General features: G+C 43.2%; 1 protein-coding gene across 6 annotated transcripts in view; it reads right to left on the bottom strand.

Annotated features, from left to right (window-relative positions):
* Positions 1-27,783, bottom strand: part of PIGL (phosphatidylinositol glycan anchor biosynthesis class L) — a 70,468-nt gene that overhangs the window by 27,546 nt on the left and 15,139 nt on the right. For all 6 annotated transcript variants that reach the window (XM_082776182.1, XM_082776181.1, XM_082776180.1 and 3 more), the window contains exon 3: positions 3,024-3,114. In XM_082776182.1, the coding sequence (XP_082632308.1) occupies positions 3,024-3,114 (91 nt within the window). The remainder of the gene's footprint in view (positions 1-3,023; positions 3,115-27,783) is intronic.

Genomic DNA, 27,783 nt, shown 5'->3' with positions numbered 1-27,783 from the left:
TGCTGCCATTGGTGTTGCTGGGTTTTCTTCTGGGTGACCTTGGTATTCAGGAAATAGAGCTTTCACTGGTGGAAACTAGAGCAGCAGCCAAGACAAACAGGTCCACAAATCCCTTCCGGAGGGGGGAGAGCACAGAGGAAATTACTCAATTGCAAGCAGAAGAGAAAACTCCTGAGAGGTCTGTAGTCCATGCTCCCTCTACATACCATGTGTATTGGAGAAGAAAAGCGCTCAAAGCTGTGGGTCTCCCTCACTCTTTCTGGCATCATCTAGTGCTTCAAACAGAGAACACATCTGCTCAAGTACACTGGTGGGGATAGAAATGTCTCTTTCTTTTTCAAAAAGGGCCATCTCATAAAATGCTACAGCAAGAAGCTCCGTTTCTAATGTCTTTCCTCTGAGCATCATGTCGTAGTCTCAATTTACACTGCAGAAACCAGTGACATTCAAGCTCCCTTTGATCCTTGATTGTGAGGGTGTTTTTTTGGAGATGTTTCTTATTGCTAGAGAAGCTAAAGATTAAAAAGAATGGATAATTGGATGACAGAAAAAAAATAATCAACTACACCGCATATCCGGTGTTCTGTAAAAGCACTGAAAACTGTGTATAAACATCAAACATTCAATGCTCCTGAATTTTAGGGGAGTGTGGAGTCCAAGATCCAAAGCATCAAAGCTGAACTCACCCTCTCAGCTCCTACTTGGATGCCATTTGTAGAAAAGTCTGACTTTCTTGACTGATTTGGAGCTGACCAAAGACAATGGGACTCTTCCACAAGCAGCTGAATGGATGTTTCCATCAGTCTGTAGTGGTTGGCATCTTAAAAGAATGTGGCATTGCTGAATGCTGGTCTTGGCACTGCATCTGCCCCAAACACAGTCTGTATGTTACCTCCTAACCTAAGCTCTGCTATCATCAAACCTGAGATCCTGAAGAGTAGAATTTCACAGTCTAGAGGCTGCCTGGGGCCCACACTGTACTACATAACTTGTTTTTTACACACCAAATACTTTTTAATACGGACTGAGACAAACTATCCTTGGCTGCCTCTCCCGGTACCACTGGCTTTTGCTTAGAAATACAGCAGGCAGGAAATCATTTCCAAAGTCTATAAATTAGTTTTGGCATTGAGTACACCAACCATTAATTTCTGTGCCTGCACTATTTAATATACAGCTTGGATGAAATCTGTCCCTGTAGCTCTCAAAAAGATTGAGTTACTCTTGGACTTCCAGGGCAATTGAGGAAATGAGTAACTATGCAATGGAACAAAAATATGCATAGCATGGTGTAACTCCATGCCTTGCAATCTTTCCTTTCGGACACGTCGGAATTACAGCCTGCTTCTCCACTGCCAGATGACACACGTGTTCTGTAAATAAAAGATATCATTGTCTACGATAAGACTATAGGGAGAGCTGGGGAAAGTTGTTCCATCGGGATAGCTAAGACAATATATGTCTTCCAATCATGTGAACTCCACTGTTAGCTTGGTGGGTTTGAAGCTCTGTTAACTTACGTTTTAACAAGGTTCTGTTAACGTTTTAAGTTAATTCTATCAATTTCAACATTACTGAAAAATAGACTCAGTTTACCCTTCAAGACAAGCCCATTGTCTCAAAACAGCAGAGATGCTCAAAGACTGGCAAACAACAAGTTCTGAAATTTTAAAATGCTGAATGTTGGACACAGGCAGTTAGGTACTTGCTTTCCATTCTTGGCAAACTAGGTCTGTTCCTTCCTGAAAGGTATTACAGCAGACATCTGAGACCTGCGTGATTATTTGTGACAAAATAGTGCAAGTTTACAGAGTGCTTCATTACCATCATTCCCATGAAGATGCTTCAGGGGCCACTGATGCTGCTGACGTGTTCTGCTACAGCAATTTGTCCTCACTGCTGCTCAGGGAACTGCTGAGGGAATGCAATGGGCCTGCCGCAGTGCTCCTCATTACAGAATCACAGAATCACAGAATTTTCTAGGTTGGAAGAGACCTCAAGGTCATCGAGTCCAACCTCCAACCTAACACTAACAGCCCTCCACTAAACCATATCCCTAAGCTCTACATCTAAGCGTCTTTTGAAGACTTCCAGGGATGGTGACTCCACCACTTCCCTGGGCAGCCTGTTCCAGTGAACACTAAAGCTACACCCTCCACCAGCAGCACAGCAGGGTGAGCACTAGTGGTTGTGCATGTTTCTTACTTTGAAACCCCCACACTGGATTTTTCAGCTCACGCTATGTAAGTGCCAGACTCCTGCCTCCTCCAGCACAAACAGCTTGAGTTTAATTTCCTCTGAGGCAAAGATCTAACCCTCTCTAACCATCTAGAGAAAGTTTAAGTGTTTTCAGAGTTTCTGCTGGGATTCTGGTGCACTTGTCCTAGTGCCCTGGAGAGTCACAAACATGCAATACAAATCCTCTTGTGTTAGGAGCTTTCAGATCAGATTAAAACTTTTCTGTTCATTGGATCAAAAGGCACAAAACGACTCCAGGAAAACTGGATTTTTCTCTGTGCACAGCAATGTATTTCATGGAAAATTAAACACAGAATCAATACAGAATTGGACGCATGTTGCTGTTTTTCGTTCTTATGGGGCTTTCATGCTACAGAAGATGTGGCTTCTTGTTTTGTAAATTGCTGCAAGGCTTTAAGGGTTTTGTGATTTTGATGATCAGTGTGTGACAGTGACAGGCATGATCACAGCAAGGTTCAACAGAAAATAATGGAGCACAACTTTTTCCGTACCTTTTTCCTGTTCCGTGGAGAAAATCCTATTCCTAGGAACTGTGGTTCAACACCCTTCAATCCTGACCAGTATGCCTGCTAAACTAGCCTTCTAGCAACAGTGACAAAATACTGCTTTAAAATGTTGAAAACATTTAAGGAGTTACTAAAGCAAAGAAGCAAAACCTTAACTTTGAAGACTTCAAAGAAAGCTTTCAGAGTAAAGGGAAAGCCTAGAACACTAGTTCAAAAGCACTGTAGAAACTGCCCATGCAGTAGGAAATTTCACATTACCAGGTTGATGTTATTGTCTTCTATATGCTTCAGCACAAAGGCAGCAAGGAGCTGTGTGTCCCATTCAACAGAAGGATTATCTGGAAGATCCCTGAAAAAATGAGAAGTGCAATTAGTTACTCAATTCCTGAGAACTTTACAAAGACTATGCCAGAAAAGAGAGATGCTCTTATCAGAGACTGAAATCAAGAAAAACTTATTTACCATATAAAACCACCAAACCTTACTTAAGAGTCTTACAAGCTTGTATACTGGGGGGGTTGGAAGTGAACCAACAGAGAACACCCTTCTCATAGAAGCTCTCTCTCGTACCATTATGGTAGACTTTCTGACTGCTTTACCCCAAGCAACACCTATTTTGTTCAATAATTCCTGTTCTCTGTTCATTCCTGTCAAATTTCTCTCTATATACACAAAGAAATAACCACTAGATCTTTATTTAAAAGACCTTTCAAAACTCATTTACCCCGGAGACTTTCCAATTGTAATCTACTGGTGAATTACATATGAAAAGTAACAATTAAAGTGCTACTCCTTTGTACAGGAATAATCCATTAACCTCAACCAAAGGACAACGTATCTGTAATTACATTGCATGGATTTGATAGTAGTTTGTCATCTTTTTTTTTTTTTTAATCTTTGCATACCAACTCATCTGTGACTGAACACTCTGCCTGGGTATTTCAGATTGCAAGCTCCTAGGGGCAGGGACCATGAGCCAAATGCAAAACAACACCAGGAAGCCAACAGAATTATTCCATATTTACACAACTGAGAGCTGAATTTGACCCCCCCAGTAATTATGTATGAATGATGCCAAGAAAACACTGCTTGCAAAGTTAGGTTATTAGTAACAGCAGCATAACGTGCAGCTGCTAACGACCGATGATGACATGTTAAACTGGTCTTTTTCTCAGACCTTTTCCGTCCTCTGATAGTCTGATAATTGCTGTGAGGTGGTTTAGCAAAAATGACTGCACAGCCTTCTCACACAGACACACCAGGTTGGACTCTGAACTGATCCAGCTGTTTGCTGCAGTGAGCAGCGGCGCCACTTCCCAACACTCTTAGTGCCTTGCTGACTCCCAAGACAGCAAGAACTCTAACATCTGCAACAGAACAACAGGAAAATGTCTCCTTGGCACATTCCAAAATAAAGCTCAGCCTGGGTTTTCGTGAGAGGCCTTCTGGCCACAGATTTTCCCCCTGTTGTTAATAGTAGTTGTAGTAAAAGGAGGAGCCTGAGGTACAAACTGACCATTAGGATGTTGATCACTGTATTACATACCCATGTTCAGCACGGGCCAAAATAATGTGCTGTTAAAAACCCCTGCAACAAGAGACAGTGTTTCTACAGTAATAACATTTTACCATTCTAGTTATGGTCCCGGTAGTGACATTACCAGCAACAGAAATTTTTTCTTGTTGTTTGCCATTCCCTCTTGTGCAGACAGCATCCTCGTCTGGTGTATACAAGGCGCTGAATTTCATCACAGGAAAGGTTCTTTGGTACATCTAGCGGCTGTCTTATCAGGTTAACAAACCTGCATCTAATCTGCTCAAGACAAAAACTTTCACATCTCATGTTTGAAGATGAAGTGGCCCTGAAGGTATTACAAGTCCCACCATGTCACAGCAAGCTTTAAACAGAGCGCATTTCAAAAACGTGCTTCAACTAAAATATCCCAAGTAACATGTACACTGAGCAGAGTCTAAGTGCAAGTCTAAGAGTGCTCCAGTTACTTGAATGGTACCTTTGAGGTTGTGTGAAGGCTTAATCGGATAATATTGAAGTGGTAAATTTGTCTAAAAGGGATTCTCCACTGGCCACTTACAATGCAAATACCATCGCCCATTTTGGGCAGTGGATATATGGAGCTGTGGAAGAAGCGACGAGTCTCATTAAAGCAGGAGTGGTGTTCCAACAGTGAGAGGTCAGAAAAAAAAACAGGGCTTGGAATTTATGATGTCCAGGAGGCTCTTGGTGTCATAGCCACTGCACTCAGCTTTATTGGGCTGTCTCCAAAAAGGCTGTTGGGTAGTGGAGCAGGTTTTAACTAGTTTAGACAGATAAAGATCATCCTCCTTCAATGGAAATGAACAGCTGGAGGCAAGGGTTTAGAATCCCTGGAAACAAAACAATCTGAAGGCATGAGCAAATTAACTCTGTGAACACCAAACTGATTAAGCGGGAGTATTCTGCAAAGAAAAATCTACTTCTACATACTTACTGCTGCTCACTCACTCCCAGTAAGGAGAATATTTTTTTCCTTGCATTGTACTATTTGTCAAGCACCAAAGACAGAGAAGCTGATCCTGCCAAACCAGACACACATGTACATAAGCATATTTATAACTCATTAATAGCTACGATGGCCCACTGATGTATTCTTAGCTCATTCTGCAAACATGAAAAGTGGCACGCAGGTTAAATGTCATGCCCAAACTCACCCAGAGAAGTCAAGAGCAGAGCAGCGAATACATCGATCTCACTCCTCCAGGATTTTTATTTATTTCTCTTTTTTGTAAGAGTTTGCATAATACTCTGTAAAGTCAAAAAATTAGGAGTTACCATGATAGCAGGGACCCCATGGAAAGCATGAGAGACCAATGGCTTTCTGCCTGTGCTCTGGAGATAAATAACAGAGTCCAGGTAAGGATGAAAAGATGATGAAGAAAACCAAGTTCACGTACACTGTATGGCAATGCACCCAGGAGATGTTCTTACAGGAGGTCTCTGCGTGCCCTGGGAACTTCTTAGGTGCATACAAAGTTTGAAAACTGCTGTACTTCACAAAGTCACCTATTCAGTAGAAATATTTTTCCCTAATATTCTAAATCAGTACTTGTCAAACCCGAGAAGTCCACTGACTTCCTAAACTATTCAAGTAAGTTGCATCCGTAATGCTTATACTTTCAGGACTTAGTATCAGAAACATTCAGCATTTCAGTGGTTAATTCTGCAGTCTGCCTTTCTGGCTAAGGCAGATAATACCTCAGAGCTGAAGGTCGAAGGGCTGAGATAAAGGACTACAAAGGAGTGAAAACTAGCACATTCCCTGGAGCAGACTGGAGCTTGTCCCAGGAGACAGCATTCCCCACGCTCTCCCTCCCTGTGCTCTGCCCCAGAGAGCTCCTTGTTGCTGCTGTCAGTCACCAAGACAGACTGAGATATAAATCCTGCATGGGAAGGCCTCCCAGGTCATGCTGCTGGCGGTGCTGGTGGGAAGGGTACAGAGGTTCGGTCACTTGGCCTCATTTCCACCGAACGCTTACGGACTGGGAGCGATGTTTGTGGGATTCCACATGAGTGACAGTGAACGCAGGTGGCTGCTTGGATCCAGCCTGTGGTGACCTGGGAAAAACAGGGAGATGCATAGGAGGCAAAAATATTTGTAATGAAATAAGGTTTCTCTCCAGAAATGTTGCATTTTTCCAGCTGTTTTCAGTGGAAGGCATGTTGTGCACAGCACAGGGAACTGACAGCTCTGCCAAGGGATCTATAGATTGCAAGGAGAGAAATGGCAAATTATGAAGCCGCAGCTTCTGCAGCATGGCGTAGTGTCTGTCTCTGCTCACTGCCTTCAACACACCCAGCCACAGGAAACATTGTGCTTCTGAAAACAAGAATACTCCAGCTTTCCATTGATCCACCCTGGGCAACACCACCATCATCAGTGAGAACCCCATGGGACCTCCTGGTTTCCTCCCTCTCACCTCCTTTCTCTTCTCCTTGCCAAGCTCAGCAGGCAGAGCAGATGCTGCTATCTGCAGTTCCCCTCCCCAGGGTCTGCATAGGAAGAACACCACAGTGGGGAGCCACAGCAAATCCTATCAGCAAGTTAAACCAAAATTCAACCTTGTGCAGATCTTGCCCTGCAGTCTTAGAGCTGGCTGAATGAAAGAAACGTAAAAAATCATTGCTTGATGCCAGGTCCTCTCCAGGCCTCCTCCTCTTGCCTGCTGGGGAGCGTAGCTCATCTTCTGCCTCAGCCTTGGCCATTAAAACACTGCACATGTTGCCAGTGATGCTGTCCCTGCCAGTAGCCCAGACGATTTGTCGGGTCGTCTTTCTAGGAATGTTTAGGCTGAAGACAGCTAGATTCCTGTCATTGGGAAGGTGCCTTTCGGCCAAGACAGAGATTTAAAAACCTTCACAGAGATATATTGCCAAGTGACAACTTTCTTACATGATATACTGCTCACTCCCTGTCCAATTTTCCACTGCTCATCTTCCACAGATCTTCTAGTAACAGCCAGCGCATTTATACAATCTTCTTTCAAAGCCTTCCACGGAATTCATTCTGCTCATAAACTAAGCTCTCATGACTACCCTAAAGGTTAAGTGAAATAAGCAGTCTACGTGATGCCCACGTGCCTTCACAGGGAGCGAATGGGCTGTCCTATACGGGACACTTACAGTTAGAGATCTGTCCGTCCTTCAACTTGTTGAACTGGGCAATCTTCAGGTCCCTGGGTGCATTCAGAAGCTGTGCAGTTGACGTTTACCCTAGTGGGGACCGACAACACCATCTCTGCCTTGACATGAAACCTTTTTAGGTTATAACTCTATAAGGTTCCTTCTAGATGGCACCTAGTTCTGCATTACTACATTATGAAACACCACAGCAAATCTTGCAAGGTACTACCAAGATTTTCCATTCCGCTACACACCGACAGGGTCAAGTCGAAGGAGCTTTCCCATTTCTTATTGCCTTTTTATCCTGAAGCCCTGCAGCATGACCTTAATCAATCCAAGGCTGGGGACCAGGAAACATTTTCGCATAATTTCTCCTCAGTCCTCGTCTCCCCTGTGAACGATTTTACATTAAACCAGCACAAAGGTCGGGAGATGGATGGCGGATTACATAGGAAACAGGTGAAGTGCTGTGCAATAGGTTCCCAGCCGAGAACAATGACCGCAATGTGTTTGCTGGAACAAAGGATGCCCTTTGTATAAAGTTAACTGTATAAAATGAACATCTGGGCAATTGAAACTGGATCAAAAAGCAAAAGATCCCACAGAACAAAATGACGTGAGTGCACAATTAGTGAAAAAGCCATGTGATGACTAGAGGCAATCAGTGACCTTTATATCACAGCATCAAAGTAATTGAAAAAAACGAGTAAACAGAAATTATTTCATGCTCCCTAAAGTAGAGCAGAGAACTTTTATTTTTGAGATTATACTATGATAAGTTAAGACACGCTAGCCCTAGATCTTGAAGCAGAACCTCTAAATCCCTCCTTCAATAACTATTTATAAATTTCTCTTCCTATAATGGACAATTACAAACAGGAGGGAGGCACTGCTGTTAGGCTGCATGTACATCTCGGATACAAACGAAAAGATCCCACTTAGAGAAACAAGCAGCATCTCACCCCATCATGCTAAACAGAGAAGAGATGTGTGCCTGTTGGAATGTAACCATCTACAATTTAGGAGAGGGAATTAAGCGGGGTGCTAACTGTAAAATGATCAAATTAAAGCCACCTAAAACAGAGAAGCCCACGGTGCAGTTTTTACACTGGTAGCTTCCTCCCTTTCCCCATAGTAAAGAAACCCAAATTATTCTGAGATTTGTCTTTTAAGAAAGGAAATAAGAATCTTAAGTTTTTGTGTAGTGAGAGAATAAAATAAGTGGCAAAATGTCAACAACTACACTATTTAGAAATTCAATGCATTTCAAATATTTCACAAAAGAAAAAAAAAAAAAGAATGAACATAAACCTCTACTCCCATCCTTAACTTCTGTAATGTATAATTTGGGGCCTACTTTATTCGAATTTCAAAGGTAAGTTAAGTAAGTTTAGATGCCTACAAGACAAGTAAGTGCTGACCTCACTAATGTGGCCATAGCAGGCAAAAATCATGCATAAAGGGAAAGCAGACAACGGCAGCACTTCATTCAGCTTCCTCAGGTGTGCAGGCAAGCTGTATGTGCTTCTCCGCTGAGCTATGTAAAAACACAGTGCAGCTCCGTCGGACGGTGCTCCCCGTCCCTCTGGGCCTCCCCAGAAGTAACAGGTAATTAGAGCTCTAGGGAACAAAGTTTTTGACATGGGCACGATCACGTGTTTGTCTGAGAAATAATCATAGAACCATAAATCACAGAAATCCCAAGTTGGAGGGGACCAAAAGGATCACAGAGTCCTGCCCCTGGCTCCGCACGGGACAACCCAAAATTCAGCCCCCATGTCTACTTCTTGAACTCCATCAGTGCCTGCCTCTCCGCTCCCCCTTGTGAGGAAAATAAGCATCCTTTGGGTTTAAATTCAAAGGAATTATTACAGAACACAGGCCTGCTTGTTTGCAAGACCCATCCAAATGTCCCTGTACTCATTTATTTTTGTAATGAATTATTGATGATTTCTCAGCAGAGTTTAATGTCTATTCACAGAGATGACACAATTGCTTATCATAATTTGAAATCTGGTATTCATTTGACGTCTGTGCCTCAGTGCCCTGTTGATAAATGACAGCACAAAGCTCTGTAGGAACAAGTTCATATTCAATGTCTTTAAACAAAAACAATTGATGGTACCTTTCAAGAACAGAAATGCATAGAAACTACAGTGGCTAAAGCTAGTTTAAAAAGTAACTTTTAAAACCTAGTTTACAGGTGGCATCAGGCCCAGCCATGTAAGGCAGGAAACAAAACTCAGCGCAACTAATCCTGAGCTGACCACTGATTCAGTCGCAGCTTTTCCTATCTTCTACTCATCACGACTGTGAAATGGAAATAATTGTATGTTCAAACCTATGTAAAGCAGTTTGAGATCCTTCTAAGAAAAGTGCCGTGGACCAAAACATACGAAAGTCTGCAAAAAGCTCCAAAATGTAGAGCACAGTGAACAGCTCTGCCCCTGTGGCGCAGTGGAACTCTGCAACGAGGGTAATGTCTTCTGGAGCAGTTAGCACTTCCTCAGGGGCTGGCGCCAAACAGAGAACAAACTCCCAAATCAGATGTCATCACAAATCACTTTGCTCTCAGCTGCAAATACCAGGAATACTCCCTGGAACATATCCTTTCTAGCAGAAACACAGCAATATTTAAAGTTTAAAATACCCCAGACACTCCAGTGTGAGTAATAAAGCTGAGACATCTGGGCCAAGCGTTATCCCAACAATGGAGACCCTGCTCGCCAAGGCACGTGGCGGGGATTTGGGTGTGTCACCTACGGGGCACCTTGTTCTGGTCATCTAGTAGCAAGGTGTCACCATGCAATGTCGCAGCTAAGGAACAGATTTCCAGCATACATCTCCAGCTCCTTGGTCTCACCCATCAAATCTCATCTCTGGCCGATGAGCACTTAGAACAGAGCCACCAATGCTGTGCTGCAAACGTGCAACAAGAGGAGAAACATCACTTGGGAGTCTCGTGCAAGTGTCGCACTTGGGTGTGACATCCATGTTATAACTGTGCTGCTGGAATGTGCTCAGGGACTGTGTGGGCATCGCTGCTGATTGATCAACTGCCCATGCCAGTGAGCACCACGTATCTTGGTGTTATGCACAGCTTTGAATTCAGCTGCCAGTGAAAGGAGAGGCCTCTAGTTCAATTGTTTCAATCCACGCTGAGAAGCCCCAGCTTCAATTTAAGCAGAAATCTGCAGTGGGTTATTTGCAAGAACCAGGCAGTGCCATGGCGTGTCAGGAACCCTGGTGAGACTGGTAGCAACAAAACAATCAAGTTCAAGTCCCTAAAGAAAACGCAATTATGGAAAAATAGAGCAGGTCCTCTCCCATATCTTTCACCCTCAAGCTGGGTGCTGTGTTTTCAGCTACGTTGCCAACTTTCATTCATGTATGAGTTGCGTTCATTTTGCACACCCTCGACATGCCATGCCAAGGCCATTTACAGCCCTTTTTCCCTGACAGCCATGATGTGACCAAATACATTGTGTGCGCCTGGACTGAGTGGGGCCCAGAGATGCCACACCAGTGGCCTGTTTTCAGCCACTCCCCATTTAACCTGTTTCTGCAGCACCGCAGACTCGCCAGCAGTGACTTGCCAAGTGCTGGACGAGAAACCTCCCTTTCATTTCATAGAAGCTGGATTTCTGCATGATTTCTGCAACTTTGTTGCAGGCCATTATAGAGTTCACTGAAAATATCTGCCAGAGACCAGACTTAGTAGTCTCTGGAGGTTTGGTGCTGCCATGCTGAATTGAGTCAGCACTTCTTCCTCTGGCCCACTGAAATGTGGTTTGGGCAGCAGACAATAGCACAGTGTGAAATCAAACCAACTCCTTTTACATCACAGAGAGGTACAAAGGAAAGCAGATCATTGAAGTTCCTATCTAGTTCAGAAAAACACGCCAGGAAAACAAGAAGTCTCCAGCATTCTTGTGTTTGTTGGTAAAGTGCATTTCTGGCATTTGTCCCAAGTGACTGACAAACAACATCTATCAGCATTATCTGGCAATCTCATCTGTAGCCTTCCAATAAAAGAAACATCTTCAGACACTCAACTGTCTGGCATGCTGGAGCACAACTGCTGGGCAAAGCTATACCTGAAACAGCACTTCAGTTCTGCACTTTCCTATGGCCAAGATAACGCGTGATGGAAACACTCGGTGGAAAGCCTGAGCAGCACGCATGGACTACAGCACTTGGTAGCCTTTGGCAATTTTGTTCCACGTTCCCAGAACAATCTGCTCGTCTCTGTCAGCTCCCAGACGGGGGATAAACTGATCTGAAACCAAAAAACGATGGACTCGCCTCATCAACACCTAGCTCTTGGACCCAACTGTTGACTACTTTGGCATGTCTGTGCCCACTCTGGTACTTCTGACAGTAATGGGGAAGAACATAGGCCGCATCTCTCCAAAATCACCAACTGTACTGTAAGAAATGAGCATCATAAGGCCTAGATGGAGTGATCAGGCAGCTCCCGGAATAGCTCACAGCAGCACTCACTTCCTCGTTATTAATACTGGCTTTACCATAGTGCCTCAGAATTAATCTGGGGCCTGACAGTCTACACTGTCCCAAGTGAGAACAAAAAGCCAGGCAACCCTACAATTAAAACTTATGTTTTAAATTTGAAATACAAATCACCAGCAAAATTAGGACTCTGAGGAGCAGACCACAGGACTTTACTCTTCCCTTACTCATTTCTTTTGTTTTGCAAAATGCTTTGAAAGAAGAACAGAGAAGCATGGCACAGCTTGGGACATAGCACACTAATCCATGCACAGAGAAGCTGTCTCCCACCACCAAGAACTGCCTTCCCCAATCCTGGCACTGCTGGTTCAGGAAGGACAGATGCCCAGTTTCAGAAGGCAGGGCAGGTGGGCTCACCCTCCTGGCAGAGATGCAGGAAGCAGACAGGTGAAACAGGAAGGCAGCGTGTTCTCCCTAGCTAGGGTTTTACTACAGCGCTGGCACTTGAAGTTCCCAACACACATTGTAACGTGCCCAGTGGAAAGGATATAAACCCAAGGGCAAGGAACAGAAAGTCTCTCACAACAGCCAGCAAAATCCTTCAGAGGCAAATGACTGAAATACCATGACCCATACGTGCCACTTCGTGACCTCAGTAGCCAATATTGGGATAATAAACACACCACACTGTACAGGCAAGAACCACAGTTCTGATCCTGCCCCAGGTAAGTCATACAGAATGTTGCTGATGACTTCATGACATGAGCCAGACCCCCAAAGAGAAGAAGAGACAGAAGTGTAACTGCCTCTACCAAAGATATGGGCCTTGGTCAATTTCACGTAGCACACAAATGCTGTCAGATGCTGTCAGAAACCTTCAGAGAAAGCCTGTAGCCAAATCAATCCCTCGGCCATTTCAATTAATCATCTAGGAAAAGAAAGTGCAGAATAGTCACTTCGTGGACATTTATTTCTCATGCCAAAACTAACGTAAATGCAGATGCAACTTCAGCAGAGATCTCAACAGGATGATGGCCTAATTCCAAACGCAGCTTCCCATGTCACATTTCAGCTTCCCAGTACCAATTCCATCCAAAGAGAGGTTTCCCAAATCCCCAAACTCCCACAACAACCATCTCCTGCAATCCATTTGACCTAAGTAATGAGAAAGGAACGTTATTTCTTGAAAGCACAGCACAGCCACCCTTTGTAACACTGAGGTACCAATGCCTTGAGCTCTCTAGCTAGGTGCCAACTTTGTTATAATCATCAAATCACTTCCTTTTATAAGACAACTTGTATCTAGAAGTTAAACATCTCTCTTAACTGCGAGCTTGATCCCACAAACTTTACCGACATGCAAAGTTTCTACTCATGCAAACGATCCTCTGCAGGCACCGTCTTGCCAGCCCCATTCATGTGAATGCCCCAATTAAACGATTACATGAGCAAGCTCCAGGCCAGGTCCCGCTCATTCCCTGGAGCTGGTGAATAGCTGCGCTGCCTTCCACAGCAGCCCAGCCAGAAACTATGCTTGGAGCTCGATTTGCAACAGCTAAGTGGGACTCGGCAACAATGCACAAAACGAGCACAACGCAACGACCTTTATCGGGTGGCCTTCCTCTCCTCCTCGCTCGGATTTAATGCGAGCGTTATGCAATGGCTTTGCTATAGCAACAGCTCCGGCGATCGGCAGTAACCTCGGCGCTGCCCGGCGCTGCCGCAGGGCCGTGATGCAGCTGCTGAACTTTGGCCCACTAGCGAGCCTCCCACTCGCCTGGCACTGCGCTCCGGCCTGTTTACACTGCTCACATGATGGGAGGCTCCTGGCAGCCTTCTGCAGCCAGCAGGATTTCTAGGACCAGGCCAAGATTGCCAAAGGCTTGAAACGATTAACTCTTGCGAGCAGGGGCTGCACGCTCCAGCAGCTGCCTGCGAAGGGCCCGGGAGAAAGGAAGCTGCGCAGCGGGAGGGGAGCTTCCCTCTGCCAACACCGCTGGATGCTGAGCACGATGAAGACACTCAGCGAGGGGAGGAGGGTGGTAAGGAAATCAATAAGCTTTAGAGAAAGAACAGGATCTTTTTTTTTCTTAATGAGCAGCAGATGAGCGAGGATAATGAACTGGAGCTGGGAACTTAATACCCTCATGGAGCCAAGCACTGCATGCTGCGAATTGCATGTACCTGGGTCACACAGGGGGGCACGAAGCCACCGGTGCCCAACTGTGAACGTGCAGCCTCTGAGCCCTGGCCTCTGCAGCACTGCACATACCAGGGGGCACAGGGAATACCTGGGAGGCAGGGAGGCTGTGCTCTACAAATGCCTTTAAAATGGTTGTTAGAATCTTACAGCACAATCCCATAGCAAAAGGCTGCAGAGGACCAGCCTGCAGCCACGCCACCACTGCGTGAACTGGAGCACTGACACTTTACCACTTCAGCAGTGTTTCTTTCCGCACAGTAAGAACTCATTAACTAACCCCCCTAGAAGGCTGGCATGGGGAAGTAAGCACGTAATAACCTCAACATTTTATAATGAACGAATAAAGAGCTCAGGTAGCTCTCCCTTGAGAGCCTGAGGCAAGAGAGCAGAGCCTGGAATGGAGCATGTGAGTCCCGGAGCACATGGCTGCAGCGCAGAGCTGCAACACCCACACTCACTCCAGGAACACACTCACCTGCCTGGGGCAAATAACTCATTTTTCAACAGACTTCTCATAGGTGCTCTGCAGAACCTCAGGTATTTCTGGGCACTTGAGTTGCACAGAAAATTCCTTAATGGCCACACGTTGACAGCTGCAAATTAGCCACCAACATCAATAGGAGCTGCTTGGAAGAACCCTTCAAAACCTGCCAGTGGTCAAAGTGTCAACCTCTGTCTGCATCACCTAATTGTGCTCTGGACTGCATTGAGAACACAGCCCTGAATGACTGCTTCTGTCAATATTCTTGGCCACTTTTTCTTATGTACTTGTTAGTTAGGAGTAGTATACATAACCTCATTTATGCAGTATTTTAGGGCAATTCTCCAGTAAAATCTTGTTCCCTGTAGAAGGTTGCATGCATTTCTCTCCTTTGCTATGATGATAAGTTCATTATAGCAAGACTGGACTCTGCAGAAACAGCCCTGTAAAGAACTCCCTTTGACAGTTAGATGTTCATCCATGGTTATATCTACATCTAAATATAAATGGTTCATAAAAACTGAGGAAGGGAAATCTGTTAGGTCTGGCTAAAAATCAAAGCACTGCAAAACTTCGAATCTTATACTGAGAGTCGGTGACTCAGTCTCATCTTTGCAGCATGAGGATCGCTGCAACGAACTGTTCGTTGCTCCTTACTGGTATGGCTGGCTGAATTCGCTGCTTTTCATGGATAAGCTCTGCATGTAGCACTCCCATTCAGCCCTCAATCTATTGGCACAAATTCTGCAAACCCTTCACCTCTCTTCCCCACAGATCAAACCTCTGCCTGCCAATGTTTTATCTTGCACTATTATACAATCTTTTCCAAGACAAATGATAAACCAGCCTTGGCAGCCCTTCATGTGGCTACTTACGAGAATAAGAGAAATGCTGAATCTTTGGCTTGTGAAACAGAAATACAGGAAGAAAATATTTATAACAATGCTACTGTTTAAATGATAGACCGTAATTTATTACAGATGTGACCCTTCCTTCTAGTACGAAGGTCTAATCTTCCTGATGCCGTGTAATGACATGAACTAGAATGGTCTTAATGAATAATACATCCAACTTCAACTGTGAATTGCCCCCTTCTATTTCCTGCCATTTGGTACTCCAAAACGAGCATGCTTTGCTTCTTTTAAGTGTTATTTGCCAGACATTTCAGTGCTCAGCAGACCTAAAAACTGATTTACAGGAAAACATTCATCCTTCATCTGAAAACAGACTAAATACTTACACTTTTAGCACAACTCAGTTAAATATTAACAATTCAAGAAAACAGCACATAACTCAGCCAAGATTTGTTAAGCTTACAGTCACAAAAAAATACAAGAAATGTGCATGGAGGGGAGGCTATGTAACCAGCTGAATGGTTGCAACACAAATACTGCAACACTGAAATGAAAGAGTATTGAAACTACTGCATAAGGAGCACGCAGGCAGAATGAGATAGTTAATATGTGACTTGTTAGAAGGAGGGGCATGACTTGGCATGGAACTGTAATCAAACTGTTTTCATTTAATGGTTCAGCTGGTACAGAAGGATCAGATAATAAAATCTTCAACCCAAATCCAAACCCCAGTTCAGTTTTTGAAAATTTATTTCAGTTTCCTGCACTGCAGTCAAAAATATATTTTTCTTCCTTCGAATCAAATCTGATTAAAGAAGCTACAGCAGGAAGAATACTCGAAGATGTCCAGCAAACATTTCTCACGTTCCTGGTACGTTGTGCAATAAAACTAAGCTCATGCATCTTAAAACACCATCACAAATTTGCAAAATTTCATATGCATTATGTATGTGACAACAAAAACATACACTTCCTATTTGCAACAAGTTCTGTTATCTTCTTTTAAAAAAGCTGGTGTTGCATCAGCAAAACAGCTACGTTTTTCCTACAGAACACATTGTACAAATGCTCAAAATTGGCTTTAATATCTCCCCCAAGAACAACAGCAATACTCCATGAGCAAGCTGGTAAATCCCACCCCACTCCTCTGACAGACTGAGCATCTTTTATACAGTTTTAATAATAATAATGAAAACCTATGACCTATATGTTTTCTAACAATTTATCAGCACTACTCACCTCCTAACAGACTATCTTGTTCTATTCATAGTTGTGTTATGTTGGGAATTCTGGATCGCTGGCACTCTTTGGTGGTGGGTTGGGTTCTTTTAAACAAAATTCCTATTTGGTGGTGGGGTTATGTTAAACATACTCCCAACCTAGCAACTGTCCCTTTAAGGAACTTTTTTTTTTTTTTTATTAGTCTGCTCTAATCTGAAGTACCGCACCCACCAATTTCTATTTCAAGCTTACACTGGAACAGAAAAACTTCTTAATTTCATGTATACTGATTGAACTAAGGCCAAAGGGAATAAAACCACTTAGCTTTTCACATGAACTCAAAAGAAGAAAGGCCTCCTTGGCAATATAATTACAGAGCACAAACCTTCTAAGAGGAAATGAACGACAGGGATTTATATGATTAGACTTTATTTTTCCCCTTTTTTATGAAGGCTAGGGCTCTCCTTCGCTCACCCCTTCCAGTCTAACAGCATACAATAAGGAAACTCTTACCAGGCAGGAACTGGGACTGTTACAGAGAGACGTTTCATTGGGTTGGAACACTTGGTTCCCTAGAGAAGGGTGAGCCCTTCTCACGTTGCCACACAAATGCTGGCAACGCTCAGGCCTGTGGCTGGCAACGCTCAAGGGCGGTGACCAGTTTACTGAGCAGTCCTGGCAATGCTGTGGTTGACCTGGGTGAGACTAACCCCCATTGGGCTGACTACAGCATCGTAAGCAGAAGGAAACCATTGCAACAAATGGCAAAGCTAATTAAAGTAGGTTCCTCCACTAAAAGGCCCTTATCAAACTTCCCCGTCTCACGTTTACAACCTTGGGCCTACCTAAGCATTCAACCAAGTAACTTATCAACGTTTCCTGTGTACCATGTGCCATTGATCTGTACATCTTTATTACCTGCAGGCTGCCTGAGGGTTCCACAAAAAGCAGTCAGGTGATAAACACCTACTTTCACTGTGTCACAACCCCAGCATCTCCGCTGATGGCCTGTTAGTTACAAGGTACAATGTGAAGCGCGTGTTTTACCTGTTAAGTTAAAGTGGGTTTAAACCTGCTAACTTTAAAAGGTTGTCCTCAAAAATATACAACAATGCAGCTGTGGAGATCATTGGAGACACTAAACATAACAGCTCCCTGAGGTGATCTGAAGGGAGCTGGATAAAGGGCTTTTTTGCAAGAACCTGGATAGCAGAACCTGCTTCTGTTTGGCTTTTAAGTCTGCCTTGTTCTCCTATGAGAATCAGCAGGACTGTGCTCTGCAATGGATTGGTATAGTACACCTGGCCATTGGTCCTGAACAATGCTGCTTGTCCTTGCAATGATTACACAGAATGCTCAATGGAGGTGTTTCATAAATTAAAATAAATAGTATCAAGGCTTGTGTTAGCTGCACTGTCACACAGCATGAATAAAACACTCCAATGGATACTCTTGGCAAGTATTCAACAGGGATTTGGTCAGTGCTATTGCTATGCAAGCTGCATTTTAAATGGCATACCAGCAGTTTAAAAACCTCATTTCTGTCTACTGTTATTACAAGTAACTCCTAAGACTCCTCAAATAGCAAGAGCTGCATTATGTATTTCTGTCACACAGCACAAAGGAAGAAAAAGAGACATTTCAGAAAATAGATATGTACTGCTGTAAAGCCGTAACACTGGACAGGGCTCTAGGGGACAGGTGTTACTTAAAAATTACTCAACACATTTTTAAAAGTTAAATTCAAATCATCTGAATTTTGTTTATGCAATTTCTAGCACCAGGCTATCCCTCATTTTGCATGCTGAATGATGAATTTTGATGCAGTAAATGCCTGGACCTTTATTTGGCTTTACAATTTATACATCCCTTAGAGGATTTCACAAAATTATGACAAAATTTCTAGGCATGGTCATTTCCCTTGTCATCCCAAACAGACAAAGGTTGTTTCAGTTCACTGCTAAGGCACTGAAGCATGTACAGATCTCAGCTGATTACAGAGAGCCTGTAACGCCCTGAGGCAGGAGAGACTGTCAACACAGCTGTCCTTGTGTACTAAGGCAAATGTCCTGCTGGGCAACCTCTGAATCAGAATGGAAAAGCACCTTCTGAAATAGATTAGGGACAAGGGCAAAGACTGTAAATGGGCCATGCAGAAAAAAAAAAAAATATATATATATATATATATATATATATATATATATATATATATATATATATATATATATGGAGTTTCTGTGAAGTTGTTAGAAAGTACCTTGACCCTGGACTGTTTTGCCAGTCTAAGTACTTTATTTTATTTTATTTCTCGTCACCTGTTGCTAGCAGAAGTGATCTAAATGAACATCCCCTGAGCCTGTCTTGCTTTAGACACACGAGACCACGAAGAATATACGAAAAGCTGGCAATGAAGAGAGATTCAGAGAATTGCAGGCTAATGGCATCATTATTTCTTGCAAGACAAGCAGTCTTGCTGCATCAGCGCAGAGCAGCTCACACGCCCATCTGCCCGGCTGAGAGGCAGGGCTAACTCACCCGCGCGGGGCTGTGCTCATGCAGCAGTACTGCTCAGGGACCCTCATCACTTACCCCCGCATAGCGACACTCTGGGGGACACTCCCATGCACGTACCCGTCCTCATCTCGGGGAGGACAGTCCCTCTGTCCCTTCCCACCTGTTCTGCTAACTAAGAGATGAACAGAGACCGTTCTAATGGAAATGCGCTGCTCTGCCAAACCTTCATTGAGGGATCTCCAAGTCTTAACAGCCACCTCACCCTCCGTTTGAGGTACAGCAGAGATTATGCATGCCACTGTATGGCAATAACGTGACTTGGAGAGGACAGAAACCCTAGTGCTGCTGCAGCCAATGGCAAAAATCCTGCTCCTTAGCAGAGCTTTGCTTAGGGACTTGTCTCACATGACACACTAGGCAGCAGAAGCAAACTGGAGTCATCCTGTCTCCCAGTCTTTGTCCGTAACCATCGAACACGACCATCTCCTGAATTTAAATCCTGAGGGTTAAACACCCTCAAGTACATTACTGTTAATGAAGATCGTTTTAAGGCCAAAGTAATCTGGGCTACATGTTTAAACATTAAGTTCTGTAGGTTTACTTTCCTAATCTCTCTCTTTTTTCTTTTTAATTAGTTTTCTGGTCATCCATGGCTTAGAAAATGATTGATTCAGTAGGTATGTACTCCCACATCTGGGCTTTCTTTAAACAAAGTCACAAAAACGATGAATCTTCCCCTCCACAATACTTTATTGCTTCCTATGTCCACGCTTTCGGTATTTAATCATAACTAGTGGATCACACACTCACATCTCAGCATGCACAGTTCACGGGATAAGCCAAAAAGCATTTTAAGTTGAAGGCTTGCCCAGACATCTCTTATCACAAAAATATGAAACTTTCTTTTGCTCCAAGTCACTGATAAAAAATTTACTGCATGGAACATTTGAAGAAGAATTGGGGAGAAAGAAAAACAGACACTGGAAACCAGAATCTCTAAAACCAGGCAAAAGACTGGCAGGGAGCATTTCAGAGTCTTGTCTCTCTCAGTTAGGCTGCTCAGATGGCCAGTGACTGCCCTGAAACTACCGAAGTGGGTGCCTTACAGGCAAACTCCAACAACAACGTGAGAAGTGCCCAACATGGCAACTCAAGCACCTTAAACATCCCATTATTGAGCCTGCTTTCCACATCTGTCATTGTTCTGGTGACTGTTTCCCAATTGTTTTTCAAATGTCAACACCCTTCTTTTTTTTTTTTTTTTTTAATATAGGTTTTAGACCAAGTTATGGAACCTGAACAAGAGACTCCGAAACAATATGTGAAGAGGCCCTAACATCTCCTGACTCCTGTTACTCCCTTGTTCACACAGTCCCATTCACATTTGTAGCTACAGATTTGCCCTGGGAGATGATGTTTAACTGCCTGCCTGCAGTTATTTTGTAAGAGCTTTTCAGCGTCACTTCATACAGCCAGTGTGCCCAAGAGTTTCACATGGAGATACTTTTATGACTAACTTTTGACAAGTGAATGAATGACCTTATAATGACTGTCATGGTTATATATATTTGCCAATATAGCCAATTTCTCAGAATAGTTTTTGCTATTTGTAATTCACTAGTTTGCTGATAGGTTCCCGGGTTTTGATTTTGTTTTTTCAAAAACTGAGAAATACATACGCACAGGTGAAGAGATTTGTTAAGTGACACCGCAAAGCATCCACTGAGCTAGGCTTGGCTTAAAATAAAGGAATCTTGGCTCTCATTTCTGTGTTCAGGTTACTGAACACACTGCCTCAAGCAAATGAGTGTGTAATAACTACTTCAACCCCTTCATCTGTTTATATAGTTGTGGGTACAAATGAAAACAGCTCAAAGATGCAGCATCAGCAGACAGGACAGGTACCTCCTGCAGCCATCAAGTTCATTTGCCTGGCGTGATAAAGAACTGATAGCCCTGCATCTGCCTGCAGGTTCTGCTGAGAGGGCAAAAAGAGCCACTGGCCATTACCTTTCCACTACTGAACCGGAGCACGTGAACTCACTCATATGGATTCAGTATTTGCCCTTGAACTGGCGTAGGCTGCATTTGGCACTCTGCTCTTAGATCAATATATAACCCAAGTGTAATCTTATCTGGCAGGAATGGGGATATTAGGGGGAGGAGCACAGGCTCTAGAGGTGAGGAGAGCAGCTCTTCTAAATGTTAATGGGTTAAGAATAGAAAGGTCAAATGCCTGCCTTATCAGAAGGCCCCATGTGCAAACAGGCACCGAGCTGCAGCAATCAAAGCACAAGCTGGGTATAAATGTCAGGAGTTAGTTACTGTAGTGGTAAACAGCAAAAGCAGAATGGTGGAACTGGGAAACCTCCGGAGACATTTGTAGCTAAGTCAGGTCAGTGGGAAAGTCCAACTGCCCAGACTGGCTGGAGATTGTAGCTGCTGTGGAGCCAGACATCACTTGTGAGCTGGGTGAAGGACCCAGCAAGGATACTTGGAAGGAAACAGTGAGTATCAACAGAATGAGCCACTGTAGAAGGGGGTACGAACACATGTATCAGACATCCTGTGCTGGCAGAGCATGGCTCCAGATTGCTCTTGCAAGAGCACAGCCATCCTGGAATAAGGATACATGACAATGGAGACAAGAAGTCCTTCCCCACCTCCTTGTAGATACTAAACAGAGCACTAAACAGAGCAGAAGCTGTATGAGGATTTTGCACAGAGGGTCTGCAGAGCTTCAACTCTGCTCTACAATACCACTTTGAGCATAATGCACAAAGGATTAGGGTGGAATAAGAGATGACACAGCGCAGGAAAGGATATATCTCCCTTAACGACAATACATTTTTAGCCCTGTCCTAACTAATCCTCTTACTGGCATCCAAGGAAAGAGGCCGAAAGTTGCATCACATCAGATAGTAATCTCCCTGCAGATACAAGCAATCAATTTGAAGCAACAACAGAATATACCAACAAGCACCACTGTGCAAGCACTACACCGCTGGGAGTAACGCTGCCTAGGACCTATGTCTACAGTTTACCAGTGCTTTCAGTCTGGCACCTTTGGCTTGCAATAGGTTTTCATTGAAAGCAATCAACCAGACACCTCCCCTTCTCAGAAAAGATCAGCAGTGAGCAGCCATGTTTGAGAGTGCTGTTCCCTCTGTCCTGGCACAGCGATCGCCCCAGGAGATGGCTACCTGGGCTTGGGAAACAGATACAGGATAGCTACCTGGCATGGTTCCCTCCTTACTGCAGAACAAAGAGCACCATTCTTCTTTGCCTGTTCCCAGATGTAAACAACTATCAAAGGACAAGGTTAATTACTGGTTAAAACACTAAGAAGGAATAATAACTACAAATAATGCAAGGCTAAATATATTGTATCCCACAAAAGGGATAAACAAGGTCCGTCCTCATAGCTCAGAGATCATATTCTAACCATTAAATAGTTAGTTTAATTAGTAAAGATAGTATTACATTGAAGAACAACAACAACAAAAAAGCACACATATGAAGCCACTGCTCACTAAAAGACAATTTTAGTTCAGTGCCCTCACGTTTGTTCCACAGAGCACCTACTCCACAGTTAACTGGGCTAGCCTCTAACCCCAGCCATAGGAGAGAACGACATAACCTACTTAAATCTGCAGGCTGCATCCTTTCTGCAGCAGAGCTCCCAAATGGGCACAAACGGCTTATTTTGTACACCAGCATTACTCGGCATCTGTTTATCCTGCAGTCTTCTGCAAGCATCTGTTCATTGGCTGACATGATGCTCTGCTCTTCTGCATTACCAACCTCATTTTCTGTCTTGAAACTTCACAGTTTATTAATTTGAAAGAGCACTTATATACAGCAGCAGACATTTTTCATACGCCTGGTATTACTGAGTGCTATTAGCAGCTGATGTTTCAACCCAGAAGCTATTGTATTTTCAGTGATAGCTCCAGTATGCTAATGATTTGTGATGTTTTCAGTGGGGGGAAAAAAACCTTTGTAAATACGGAGGATTTTATGCTTGTTACTCACAGCAAGAATGACCAGCCGTCTTTATTGTGAGTCACATCCCAAAAGCTTCATGTGAGTGATAGCCTTAAGAGATGTAACATACGTTCTGGAGAGTTTCTACAGAAGAAGGAGCTTCAGGAATAGTTCACAGGTGGGAAACGGAGTACGTTTTGCTTCTCTGTGGAAGGCAACAAGAAGGGAAGGTGCCCAGATGCCAGGGATCTAGCCCTTGCACAGAAGTCCCACTGGAATTGTTCTACTCAGATTGAGCCACTCCTGTGGCTCAGGAGCCTGATATTAACTTCAGTCCTCCCTCCTCTAAGATTTACAGCGACATAATGTGAGAAACTCCTATTAACAACCCATCATCATGTGTAGGAAAAAAATAAATGTCGCAATCTGAAAATTGCCAGTGTTTTTCTTTGATGAGCTCCATGTTCCTGTTCTAGACTCAGTATTTTCCTTTACTTCTGAGCCTGAAGGCTGTAGTACTTCCCCATTTCCATAACCAATCATATCTGTGCAAACTGAGGCAAGAAAAAAAAAAAAGTGCAATACTCTTATTTCGCTGTGCAGAGGAAGATGTGCTGAAAAAGTTCACAGGTGCCGCACAGCCTATTGCTCTAAGTCTGTTCTCAGCAGGATGAAGACCACTGACTGTGCAGGAGAGGATTCAAGTCAAACAGTCCAGGAAGTCACTCCTAACTCTCATTTCTTGAGCTAGGAGTTCAATTCAACTTAGTTCAATTTAGAGAGTAAGAAATACAATACAAGCCTTCCAGCAACCTAGTGACATTTTTGGAGTCGCTACAAAGTTGAATGAAGGAACTCTTCATCCTTGGATGAAGCTATGGAGATTCTCCTACAGCTTTTTCTGTCTTCATTATGTAGAAGGCATTATTCAAAATGCTGTGTCAGCTCAGATCTTTATTGTGAGTACGTGTCTGCCTGCTACAAGTCCTCTCTATGCCTCTAAGTCTGACGTGCGCTGTCATTTTCTTGGCTCTCAGTCACAGATGCCAACAGTGTAAGAGCACAATGGTATTACAGAACTTTCTTCATCCCCATTCAACATTGCACATTTCAAAAGACGATTGTATGAGCGTATTTACTGCAGCCAGAAGTGTTTAAAGATTCAAAGGCATTGGACAGCTAAAGCATCCAGCCTAGCACAACATTAAAAGCATGCTCAGGGGAGACAGTATGCAATTTTCTGACCTGTATTATTTCCATGCTGTCATTATTTTGAGGCATTGGATATTCTGCTCTTCGGTTTAAAGCCAGGAATGGCACTTGAAATTCTACCATCATAAACTTTCTCAACAGACTTTGCATTTTCATTATTCTGTCCATGTAAGCCACAAGGATATTTTTCTTCCCTAAATGCCCACTCTGCAGGGAATGGTTGTGAAACTCCATTATTTCCAGGAATTGCTGGCAATCTACTGCTGTCTGTTCTTCTCAGTATTGACTGTATTTTCCTTGTTCAGCTTTAAAAGCCAAACTTGGTTTGCAAAAATGTCTGGGCTTCTCAATGCCAGAAATGAATAAAGACTGGAACAGGACAGAATTAGATGTTTTTATTATGCTGAAAAGCCTTTCAATCACATTAAAGTCCATAAAAAAAAAAAAAAACATTAATATAAAACTGGAAATTGATGCTCAGACTTAAATCCTATTATTCAGAAATTTTTGTAGACTTTACAAATAGCCTTTCTAAGCTCCATCTTACCTGAGCCCTATGACCAGAACGAAGTACAACTTTTGAATTTATAAGCACTTGGATTTTGATTATTCAGTAAAGTCAAATTCATTTGCAGAGAGAGGCTGCCTGAGCTCTCCAGCATGCATGATGTCTGCTACAATTTGGTCTTCAATAAGCAGAATTAAAGAACGTTCAAATCTATTCTCAGCTACCCAGGAAGAGAATACTCTCCAAGGTATATGGTAAAGAAAGCTGCGAGATCTCAAAAAGATTCTGGATGATTCAAATCTTTTATCAGTCATGATCTGAAAGTTATAATTGAAAATTCCCTATCTGTTATCTGTCACACTGTGATCTCAGCCACACACTGCAGTAGCTTCAAAGAATACAAGGGCTTTACTCCAAATTTACTTCAGCAGAACAAAAGATTGGAATCTGGCCCCGTCCAAACAAAAACCAGACAATGGTACACACTAGAAGAACAATTATCAGTGGATAGGGTCTAAAAACAATGAAGACCTCTGTGATTCTGAAGCGCTTCAGTAACTGAAAAGATTCCACCCCTATTGTTCTTTCTCTCCAAAATATGTTGGACTTCATTCTGTGCTCCTGAGGCACTCCTGACAGCTCTGAAAGTGAGTCTAAGAAACTCACAATATCTTGAGTTTCTATGGCTAAATATTCTCTTGATTTCAATTTGGGAAAGTTATAATGTATGGAGAGATGTCTGAGGCCTGCTTTCTGGGAAGAGGAAATCAACCATATACAATGTCAACTGAGTTCATTCCTAAATGCAAACCACATTGGGCTGTCGAGCACGATAATAAAAACCTGCTGACCTAGTTTCCTGCAGAACAAAATCCTCTGTCTCCCTCCTCCCATTCCAAACCTAAATCTGATCTCCTTCTTTGGCAAAATAAATTAACCCTTTGGCTAGAAAGGGAAACTCTAATAATGAGCTTTAACACACATACAGCATTTGACACTGTTAAAATAGTATATAAACAGTAACTGGTCCATCCCCACATCTCTGTAAAAAGGTAGGGTTATTAGAGGGTGAAAGTGAGACACACAACTTAAAATTTCTCTTCCTTCAAAAGGATTTTGTAGTGTGAAATGCCATGCTCTAAGCACTGCTTGGTAACCCTTCTACATTCTCTCTATGCAAAGATAAAACCTTCATTCATGATGTGGCAAAACAATAACGGCACAGCTGAGCCTTTTCAAAAGCTGCTCCATCAAACCATTCAAGAAAGGACTATTGTTCTTCCCAAATTTTGCACTGTCAACTTACAAGTCCATTCTGGTAGATGAGAGCTGACTGAATTTGCTCCAAGTGTTTGGTGAAAGCATTCACTTTTAATGGTTTCACTTCCTCAGTGATGCAATGCTTCATTTAAAGAGATGCCTGGGGGAACTTCAGAATGGACACAATGCAAAAATAACTGGGCATATCACAACATACTCGGCCAAGAAAATACAGATGGGAATTCTCTGGTAGGATGCTTCAAAAGGCAGCTCTGGATCACGCTGCCACAAAGCAGCGGTCAGCCAGAAGTGTTTGGGGAGTCTCAGACTCTAGAGTGCTGTGAACACCTTTACTACTTCACACTGAAATGGTCAACTGGAGCTTTCAATCACCTGTCAAATTGGCTTTTATTAAAGAAAGAACAGAGATAAAAATGCTATGCTCAACTGCTAAATAGCTTTACAAGCAGTCTTACAACAAGGTGGCAAAATGCAACCTGCAAGTGAAATTGCTAACAGAGCTCTCTCTTACTGCAGCCAGAGCTTTCATCATCATTATGAGCAAGGAAACCCTGCAGTAAGTACAGTTTCATCACGCCTTGCTCCTTTACGACATGAGATAGCTTCGCCAACATCCAAACAGCACATGACACCCCAGGACCTGAAACCCCTCCATCACCACATGCTTCATTGGCATCTGTTCCACAAAAGGTGCAGCAGCTGAGTTCCTGACGAGCTTCCAAACAGGAATCTCTGTAAGGCAAAGTCTGAGAGCCTCTGCTTTAGAAAGCAAGAAGACAGCCTCATTTACTAGCATGCCGTTGAAGAAAAGACTGGAAAGTGCTAACTACCAGGCATGCTAGCAGTGCCTTTCCACCTGTGAAGTTGCTGTCTCTCTCACTTTGTCAGGCTGCAGGGAAGCTCTTATGAGAACGGCTTGCAGAGCACAGCCAGCGCTTCACATGGTGCACTGCGTAGTTTGAAAGAACAGAACAGAGAACCTGGATTAAACAGCTCTGCAAAGGTTGTTGCAATTATGTCTATTCTCTGGCTGCTGCATTTTCACAAGTAAACACCATACAAGTTTCTGCTCCAACTTTTAAAACGAGGAAGGCAAAATTCCGAGTTCTCATTGAGTCATTATTAACATCGGTCAGGGTTAGGAATGTGGTGATGGAAAAAGAGCATCTTTATTCATCATATCTGGTCCCTGAGGGTTATGAGTTGTATATGCTTATTTTATTGACACAAACAAGTTTTAATTTCTATTGTCTTGCAGAGGAAGAGCAGGCTGAATTCAATTCTGGCTCACACATCATCTGCAATCCTAGCCAAATCCCAGACACACAACTTTTATTACTGGGAGGATGTCAGAGGCAAAAGACACAGCTGGATATTCAGATCCCAGACTGAGTTTTGCTGTGTTGGCAGTTAGACAAACCAGCTTTTGATTTGTATGTAAACAGAGCCAATCTGAACTGGAAGGTCATTAAGAGAAACCATATTTTACACAACATCCATTGTACAATTGCCTTTCCAACTTTCCCCATACTAACATTTTTTTAAAGACGTCTTTGTCTTCTTTTGTTGACTGTTTCAGTGCCAATTTCTGGTCCTACTGAAGTCAATG

Source organism: Aythya marila (genome assembly GCF_965140915.1).
Source record: "Aythya marila genome assembly, chromosome: 20".
Taxonomy (NCBI): domain Eukaryota; kingdom Metazoa; phylum Chordata; class Aves; order Anseriformes; family Anatidae; genus Aythya; species Aythya marila.
The sequence above is the reverse complement of the archived record's forward strand: the minus strand, read 5'-3'. Positions and strand labels throughout refer to the sequence as shown.